Below are 9,726 nucleotides of genomic sequence, written 5' to 3'. Positions count from 1 at the left end.
ATATTATCTTTAACATCTTCTTGAGTTTTCTCACGATCCCCTGGAGTTACGGGATCCGTTCAAGAAGTTTTATATACAGTTTTCATCCCTCTATTTGGATATGTTCCTATCCCTGTTCTACCTGTTTGTTTTTATCCTATTTGGGCAAGTGCAATCTTATGCCATGTCGAGCCCTAGGACCCCCAGTTTTCCGCCTTTTCTCCCCGCCACGTTGCCACCCCAGGTCGCCACCATGCCCCAGCAGACCGAAGTCAACCCGCAGCCTGATGTCACCACGTTCCAGTTGTTACAGTCAGTGCATCAGCTGTTATCGAGCCAACAACGTTCCCCCTCTCCCGCACACAATATCTCATGGCCCCAGTGGGATGGTCAGCCCTCTTCGTTCAAGCGTTTCTTCAATCAACTGAAGCTTAGAGCCCGGATCAGCCATCGCCACCGCCTCACTCCCAGCGAAATATGTTTTGAAATCTTTATGAGTATTCCCCAAAGCCAGCAGCCACGTTTGGATCTTTGGCTCGATCAAGGGGAAGCTCACGACTGGGACTGGGAGAAGCTTTTAGAACACATCAACGACCAGTTCACCGACAAGCAAGCTGTGATGAAGGCAGGTCAGAAGTTGATGACCATGAGAATGGGAGAAGCGCAGACTTTCAACGCGTTCCTGCAAGACTACGAATATTCGCTGAGCGCCTGTGGAGGTTGGCATTGGCCCGACAGATGCAAGATCCTATTCATAGATGCGGCCCTCAACGACACATTACAGTACCACCTCACTCCGAAGAAGTTACCCGACGACGATTACAACAAGTGGGTGACGAAAGTACGGACTATAGCTGGAAGAGTCGAGTGCTTGCCGCAATACGAAGCAAGATATAGAGATGGATCTAGCAGCACGTGGTATGTGCAACAGCCAGTCGACCAAGAGGAGTTCCCGATCCCTGAAGCCGCGGAAGAATCGACAGACGAAGAAGACACCGAAGACGGACCCGAAGTACAGGTCCGGAAAGTACAGTTTCAGCAGAAGTCAGAAGTAGCAGCGTTGATCTCCCAGTTGGAGACCGTTGCCAAGATTATAGAGACGAAGAGTCAGCAGAAGTTTGCTGAGCCCCCGAAGCCACGAGCGCCATGGAGAGCGCAATCTGATATCGAAAAGGCACGACTACGACAAGCCTGTTTCCGTTGTTTAGAGCAGGGCCATCGTTCATTTAGGTGCCCGAAGTTTCGCCCAGCAGAATCGCCCGCAGAAGTACATGCAACGACAACCCCGGAGAACCACAGTATCGACAAGAAGGTTACCAGGAGAGAATCCCCCACGAAGGACCGGCATGAACCTATTTCGCCACGGAAGACAAAGATTACGGATGCCCCCAAACAAGCGATTTCCCAAATGCATTCGTCCCCGTTCCTGATCGAAGCCTTCATTGATAACTCCTTCTACTGTGACGCCTTATTCGATAGCGGGTGCCTAGTGACGTCAGCCTTCAACGAATCGTTAGTGAAAAAGAAAGGTCTGCAACGGATGCCGATAACGAAGCGTGAGCTACGGTTAGCCGAGAATGACGAAAAGAAGAGATGGATTTCGGAAATTGCCTTTTGTGAGCTCGACATCGACGGACGCAAAGAAACAGTCTATGGTTACGTTATCCCCAATCTAGCTTACGACATGATTTTGGGAAAGCCATGGATGGAGCGCAACGATGTCGTTTATTTGGCCAAGGAACGAGTTATTCGTCTAGGTTCCGGAGCTGACGCCCTTATGGTTCGAGAAAAAGGTTGGCTCGACGCGCATGTTCCAGGCGCAAAGGCAAACATGGTTATGGCATCTGTTTTCGCCGCTGAGATTCGCCATAGCAAGAGAAAGAAGGAAGAGATCCAAGTTTTCGCCGCCACGATCCACGACATCAACAAGGCTCTTGAAGTTAAGCGTCGCATGACCCTAGGAGAAATCACCGAGCAGCTTCCCGAAGAACTGAAGCACCTCGGCCACGTGTTTTTAGACGATGAGAAACGAGATTTGCCGCCCAACCGCCCCGGTATCGACCACGCTATCAAGTTAACCAAGGACAACAACGGCAAAGAGAAAGAAGTCCCGTGGGGCCCGCTGTACGGTATGTCTCGAGATGAACTCTTGGTCCTGCGCAAAACACTTTCGGATCACTTGGACAAGAATTGGATCCGAGCCAGCAGTTCGCCCGGTGGTGCGCCAGTCCTGTTTGTACGGAAGCCCGGGGGTGGCCTACGATTCTGCGTCGACTACCGTGGTATCAACGCCATCACGGAGAAAGACCGCTACCCCCTGCCCCTCATTAGCGAGACGCTGCGTTCGTTAGCCAAGGCCCGTTACTTCACCAAGGTTGACGTCCGCGCTGCGTTTCACAAGATTCGTGTCAAAGAGGGCGATGAATGGAAGACGGCTTTCCGGACAAGATTTGGACTATACGAGTGGCTTGTTACGCCTTTTGGACTTACTGGAGCACCAGCAACCTTCCAAAGATACATCAACAGCACCCTGCGTGAACATTTGGACGATTTCTGTTCCGCCTACCTCGACGATGTGTTGATTTATACCGATGGTAGTCGCAAGGAGCACATGGAAAAGGTCGAGCTCGTGCTGAAGAAGTTGGGAGATGCGGGTCTGTGTTTGGACCTTAACAAGTGCGAGTTCGCGGTTACGGAAACGAAGTATTTGGGTTTTATCATTCAGGCCGGCCAAGGAGTCAAGGTTGATCCAGCGAAGGTTGCCGCTATACGAGAATGGGTTCCGCCAACCAACGTCAAGGGAGTCCGCAGTTTTATCGGATTCGCCAATTTTTATCGCCAGTTTATCGACTCGTTTAGCGAAGTGGCGGCCCCTTTGGTCAGTTTAACGAAGAAGGGTGTCCCGTGGAAATGGGGCCAAGCCGAAGAGCGCGCGTTCGAGACGCTCAAGAATTTGTTCATCACGGCACCAGTTTTAGCAATGTGGGACGAAGACCGAACGACGGTGGTGGAGTGCGACTGCTCTGGTTGGGCACTTGGAGGCACTCTATCCCAGGTTGATGATGATGGCAAGTTGCGTCCGGTTGCGTTTTTCTCCAAGAAGTTGAGTCCTGCCGAAGTTAATTACGAGATTCACGACAAGGAGCTTTTGGCAGTCGTAAAATGCCTTGAAGAATGGCGAGGCGAACTCAAGAGTTTGGGAGCGCCTTTCAAGATTTTGTCCGACCACAAGAACCTACAGTATTTCATGACGACTCGCAAACTTTCGGAGCGCCAGGTTCGGTGGTCGCAGATGCTTTCGGAGTTCGATTTCAAGCTTGAGTTTCGGTCAGGCAGCAAGAGTGGAAAGCCCGACGCCCTCAGTCGACGACAGCAAGATGTTCCGCAAGGCGAAGATGACGACCGCCTGAAGTCTCGGATCATGAAGCTCATCAAGGACCAATGGATTCCCCACACAGCAACGGTGCCTGTGGCAGCTGGTGACATCGCAGAAAGCCCCGACAATGTCCCGGACGGATCACGACTGTTTGTGCAACCGCACCTCCAAGAGCTTTGGGACCAAGCGAAGGACCACGACTCGGATATGCAGGAAATGTACCAAGCTTTGGCAGCAGACGAACGAAGTTTTCCCCCGTCACTGACCAAGAAGATAACGATATCCATAGCCGAGTGCGAATTCGACCAACGTGGAGCACTGTTATATCGCCACAAGTTGTTTGTTCCAGAATGGGAACCCCTACGGACGGCACTGATTCAGAAGACGCACGATTCACACATCACAGGCCACCCCGGACGTGACGGCACGCTTGCCATTCTGTCCCGCGAGTTTTTCTGGCCAGGTATATCGCGAGATGTGAGACGTTTTTGTGCAAACTGCAATATCTGTGGACGGTCGAAAGTGTGGCGTGAACGAAAGAAGGGATTACTGTTGCCGCTTCCGATCCCGGAGCGACCTCACTCGGAGCTAGGTATAGACTTCATGACTGAGCTGCCCGCCAAGAATCCCGGAGACCCACGCTACCTGATGGTCATAGTTGACCGACTCACGGGAGGTGTCGCCTTGGAAGCCATGAACACGATGAAAGCTGAACAATGTGCAGAGCGTTTCCTACAGTGTTACTGGAAGCACCATGGTTTCCCGCGTGCGCTGGTCTCTGATCGAGGCAGCAACTGGACGAGCGAGTTTTGGACTCACCTTTGCAAGCTTACTGGTATCGAACAACGGTTGTCGACAGGTTTCCACCCACAGACTGACGGCGCAACGGAACGGATGAATCAAGAAGTTTTGACATACTTGCGATCGTTCATCACCTATTCGCAGTATGATTGGCCAGACTTGCTTCCCTCGGCCATGTTGGCGATCAACAACCGGAATACCTCGATGGGAATGAGTCCGTTTTTCCTGACGCACGGTTATCACGTCAGCCCAATCGAGCAGGTTACAGCAGAAGAGTCCATTCCGCGAAGGCTAGAACACCGAGACGCCGAGAAGTTCATCCAGAGACTCCATGAAGGTTGGGAGCTAGCGCAGGCAGCCATGGCAGCGCGACAACAGGACATGGAAGATCAGGCCAACCGATCGAGAGGCCCCCAGGTTCGGTTCGAAGTCGGAGACACCGTGTGGCTAAAGCTCAAGAATATTTCGACGCCGCAGCTATCAAAGAAGCTTTCCTGGACGAACGCGATGTACAAGGTCACGAAGGTTGTCTCTCCCCACGTTGTTGAGTTGGACGTGCCGACAAATGTTCATCCGAGATTCCACGTCGATTTGCTCAAGCCCGCTAGCCAGAACCCGTTCCCGTCGCAAGAAACGGACGACACGCAGCCGCCACCAATTGAAGAAAACGAATACGGCGAACCCGAGTACCTTGTTGAACGAATCCTGAGAAGCCGCCAGAGACGCGTTGGAAGAGGCTACCGCAGAGAAGTTCTTGTCAAATGGGCCGGATACGCAGAGCCAGATTGGAGACCGCGCGTTGATTTCGAGGACACCGAAGCGCTTGAGATGTTCGAAGCCGAGTTTGGAACAGAAGACGATGTGGGCGTACCAGAAGCTGACGCCCGGACAGGCCCCCGCACACGGACGAGAGGAGGGGGGTAATGTTACGGGTCGTGGACCCGATGTTGGATCATCTTTGGGCTGATCCATGTTGACCCACTTTTTGTGTGATTTGAAGTTGGGTTCACTTTCGGGTTAGGGTTTGTCGACCCACTTTTATTCGACCAGGGGTCGGCCCACTTTTTGTGTCACAAGGGTCGGGACCCACTTTTATGTGCACGGATGTTGCTCCACTTTTATTGTACAGGGGTCATAGGGCTGGTTGCCCTGGTGGGGCCCACACAACTGGATTCCTGAATGCCTATAAAGCAGAGCCAGTTCCCCCATCTTTAGTTTAGATTTTCTTCTTCTTTTTCTTTCTTTTCTTCCCTATGTTAAAGATAATAAACAGCATTTGGTCATAACTATGAGATTTTCTCATACTTAGTGAAACCCGTCACAGTTAGGGGACATGTGGCCACCAGCGCCACAACGGAGGCACAGTCCTCTGGCTCTTCGTGACTGGAGTTCTTCCTTGGAGACCCACTTGGCACGACGGGGGGCACTGTTATGGGTGGGCGCCCAGTCCATGGCATCAGGGGAGTGTTGTGCCGGGACATTGCGGAACTGGGACGTCCGGGCAGGGTTCCTCGGAGGGTGGGCATGCCGACACTCGTCGAGTTTTTGCCAGGCATTAAGCACCTGTTGTGCGTATTGTTCGTAGGTTGGGGGGTCTGGGAAACCAGCCAGGGCAGACATCACTTGCCCGGGGAGTGTAAGGCTTTACGGTCTAAAGGAGAACGCTTTTAGAACAGCAGAAATAAATTAAGAAACAGATAAAGAGAAAAGACTAATGTACAAGAAAACGGGCGGAAACAACACTATCTATATACACGCGGTAGAGGCATGACGCGTACCCTTGACAACGGCGGTGTGCACACGGGTTTGGCAGGCGGTGAGTAACGGCGGTATGCAAGGCGGTGTGGACGGCGGTGTAAACGGCGGTGAGGGCGGAGCCTGAGCCTACCTCGATCCATAGATCGTTACAATCGCCTCCTCCTCCCTCTCCTCCGGGGGACTACTGGCAACTTCCAGGGGCACTCGTGGGTCTGCTCGTATCTCTCAAGGGCTGCTGTGTCTTTGACGTGTGACAAGGGTTCCCACGTTGGCTCTGCCCATCCAGTCCACTGGACGAGCACTTTGTGACGTTTGTCGACGACCTTGTGTCGTAGGATCTCGTCGACAAGATACTCGCCAGCCACTAAATCGCCGGAGGCTTCTTCGGGCGCGATTGCAGGTGGTTCCGGGTTGGCTAGGACTTGGGAAGGCAGAGGGTCATCACGGGCGCGGCGGACAAGACTCACGTGGAAGACGGGGTGGATACCGGTGGGCGTGTCGAGTTTTACGGCGTGTGTGCCAACGATTTGGATCACGCGGTACGGCAAGGCAAGCCAGTCGAGTGTCTTGGAGGGGCGGATGGTGCGCACGTTGCGCAGACGCAGGTAGACTCGGTCGCCGACTTTGAAAGCTTCCGCTGCCTGGCGTCCCCGGTTGGCATGTCGTTCCTGTGTTTCGAGGGCGACAGCCATGGAGGCTTGGGCGAACGCGGTTGCGTCGCGGTGCTTGGCGAGCCAGTTGTGGCCGGCAGTGGCGGGGGAGACGGTGGAGCCTGGTTCGTGGTCGGTAGTCAAGTCGAGGGGGTCAATGTTGTAACCGTGGGTAAAGAAAAACGGGGAAAGGCCAGTGGCAGTAGCGGTGCGATTGTTCAGGGCGACCTGGGCTTGGGGGAGAAGTGCAGCCCAGTCGTCTTGCAGGAAAGCGGTGAAGGCACGAAGGTAAGTCTCGATCTCTTGGTTGGAACGCTCTTGGGCGCCGTCGGTCTCGGGGTGAAACGCGGTGGAGAGGCGGCGGGTGATGGAGAGTTGGCGACAGACTTCTGTCCAGAATAAACCGGTGAACTGAGGGCCTCGGTCGGAAGTGATGGCGCGAGGTAGGCCGTGGTGAGCAAAGACATGGGTTATAAAGGCTCTGGCAACATCTGGGGCAGTGTAAGATTGCATCGGTATCAAGATTTTACTCTTCGACAGCCGATCGGTGATTCCCAAAATTGTAGTGCAGCCTTCGGACTCAGGGAGACCGACGATGAAATCCATGGCGAGTTCTTGCCAGGCACGGTCCGGGACGGGCAGGGGCTTCAGGAGGCCACGCTTCTGGTCGCGCCAAATCTTGCTTTTACCGCAAGTGTCGCAATTACCAACGAAGCGGCGGACATCGTCAGAGAGGCCAGGCCAAGCGTAGGAGCGGCTGACTAGATCACGGGTTGCTGATCCTCCAGGGTGACCGGTAAGCGTGGAGTCATGGACTTGCTGGATGATACGAGTGCGGAGGGGCTCGTAGTACGGGATCCACAGGCGGTCACGCCAGAGGAGACGGGTGGCGGAGTCGAGGGTACACTCGCTGATCTGCCAAGGAAGGCCCCACTCGTTGGGGAACGAGCGGGCTTGTTCTTGGACAGCTTGTCGCGCTTGCCAATAACGTTCGTTACGGGTAAGTGCCGAGTGCCAGAGGGTCTGGAGTTCCGGGTCAGCAAAAGGGGCATCTAGGGCAGCGTGGTCGAGGGTCAGGGTTCCTTCAGGGTCTTTGTCAGGCTCTTTAGCCCAAACGGCGGCGGCAATGACGAAGTCGGGCCCGTCAGGGCGCAGAACTTGGTGGACACGGGACTGGAGGCGTTCATCGGAGAGGTCTTGGGGCAGGTCTTGGTCGCGGCGGGAAAGGGCATCGGAGGTCACTTGAGTAACGCCGGGTCGATGAATTAACCGAAAGTCGAACTCGGACAATTCATGGGCCCAGCGGCGTTGGCGTTCTGACAGGGTTCTTTGCTTCTGGAAGTACAAAAGGTTCTGGTGGTCGGTGTGTACTTCGAACGGGATGCCAGCGAGGTAGGAGCGCCAAGCGCGGAGGCAGGAGTGGATGGCCAACATTTCCTTATCGTGGATAGGGTAGTTGACTTCCGCTGGGCTGAGCTTTCGCGAGAAGTAAGCAACAGGACGCCAAAGAGAATCAGCACCTTGCTGTCTGAGGGAACCTCCCAGGGCCCAGCCGGAAGCATCGGCTTCAACGATGGTGGGGAGGTCAGGGTCAAAGGTGGCAAGGAGCGGGGCAGAGACAAGGGCCTTCTTCAAAGCTTCAAACGAACGGAGTTGTTCGTCTTCCCACTTGAAGGGTTGGTCCTTCTTGGTCAGCAGAGTCAGGGGAGCAGCGACGGTGGAGTATTCGGGGACAAAACAGCGGTAGAAGTTGGCAAACCCAAGAAAACTACGGACTCCGCGGACAGACGTGGGAGCCTCCCATTCCTGGATGGCTTTGACTTTGTCTGGGTCTGCACGGATGCCGGAGCCGGGTTCAACAATGAAGCCGAGGTACTTGATGGACGGGGATTCGAATTCACTTTTGTCCCAATCAAGTTGCAGGCCAGCATCTCCAAGAGCGCGGATGATCTGACGGACAAGGTCACGGTGGTGTTCGTGGGAGTCAGAGCTGTAAATCACTACATCATCGAGGTAAGCGGAGCAGGATATTCCAAGCCAGCGGGAGAGAACATGGTTGATGAAACGTTGGAACGCAGCAGGAGCACCAGTGAGACCGAAAGGGGTGACCAGCCATTCATACGCGCCGAGGTGGGTGCGGAAGGCCGTGTAGGCTTCACTGCCTTCTTTAAGACGGAGGCGATGGAAAGCAGAGATGACGTCAACTTTGGAAACGTACTTGGCAGCAGCAATATCACGGAGGGTGTCGTTGATCAGTGGTAACGGGTAACCATCCTTCTCCGTGACGCTGTTCAGGGCACGGTAGTCTACGCAAAAACGAAGACCACCACCAGGTTTCTTCACGAAGATGACGGGGGCACCGCCTTCAGCACTACTAGCTCGGATAAAGCCAGCGTCCAGCAGGTCGTAGAGGGTTTTCCGGAGGAGCAGCAGTTCTTCTCGGCTCATTGAGTACAGAGGACACGAGGGCGGGGACAAGCCTGGTTTAAGGCGGATCTCTGTATCAATTCCAGGGCGGTTCGGGGGAAGCTCAGAAGCTTTCTTCCTATCGAAGGCGTCGATGACGGGAAGAAGCCACTCGGGACAGTTGGCACGGGGGTCGGTGTAGATCTTGGCTTTGAGAGCTTTCTCAATGTCATGGAGCGTGGCGGAGAAAATGCGGACATTGGGAGAGCGTCGGGCTCTCAACTGGAAGGCACGGATGGCGCGGGCGGAGACGGGGAGAACGTTGGGGTCAGCGGTGGTTGTAGTCAGGCGAAGAGGCGTGGGCAGGCGGATGAATACTTCGTTTTGCGCGGGGCGAAGGGAAGCATCGTGTTTGGCAATCCATCCTTGACCGAGGATAAGGTCTTCAGACTGACCGGGGACGATGTAGGCGTAGAGTTTCTCGTCCAATCCTCCGAGACCAAGATCGAAGACAGCAACTTGGTCTATGACGGGTGGATTTCGGTCATCAACTACTTGAGCAATTGGACGAGGGCAGATGGGCAGGATGGCAGCGTGGGCGCGGGTAGCGGTGCGCGGAGAGACAGTGGCAAGACACAGGCAACCGGAGTCGACGAAGGCAGAGGTAGAACAAGTTTTATTTAGAACAACATCTATATAAGTACCCCTAGCCCCCATTTCCTCCCGAGCGATCTTCTCTCCTTGGGGCTCTAGACG

General features: G+C 54.4%; 2 protein-coding genes across 2 annotated transcripts; one reads left to right on the top strand and one right to left on the bottom strand.

Annotated features, from left to right (window-relative positions):
* Positions 1-232: 232 nt before the first annotated feature.
* On the top strand, positions 233-5,080 carry BROUX77_007114 (uncharacterized protein; the record flags this gene model as incomplete). The annotated part of the gene is made up of 1 exon (XM_073752174.1): positions 233-5,080. The coding sequence occupies one exon, from the start codon at positions 233-235 to the stop codon at positions 5,078-5,080; it is 4,848 nt and encodes a 1,615-aa protein (XP_073602525.1).
* Positions 5,081-5,461: 381 nt separating this feature from the next.
* Positions 5,462-9,687, bottom strand: BROUX77_007113 (uncharacterized protein; the record flags this gene model as incomplete). The annotated part of the gene is made up of 2 exons (XM_073752173.1): positions 5,462-5,719; positions 6,100-9,687. The coding sequence occupies 2 exons, from the start codon at positions 9,685-9,687 to the stop codon at positions 5,462-5,464; spliced, it is 3,846 nt and encodes a 1,281-aa protein (XP_073602524.1).
* Between the last annotated feature and the right edge of the window lie 39 nt (positions 9,688-9,726).

Source organism: Berkeleyomyces rouxiae, assembly GCF_048999995.1.
Source record: "Berkeleyomyces rouxiae strain 22BRR77 chromosome Unknown BrBRR77_ptg000011l, whole genome shotgun sequence".
Lineage (NCBI taxonomy): Eukaryota > Fungi > Ascomycota > Sordariomycetes > Microascales > Ceratocystidaceae > Berkeleyomyces > Berkeleyomyces rouxiae.
This window is presented reverse-complemented; position numbering and strand designations above follow the sequence as displayed.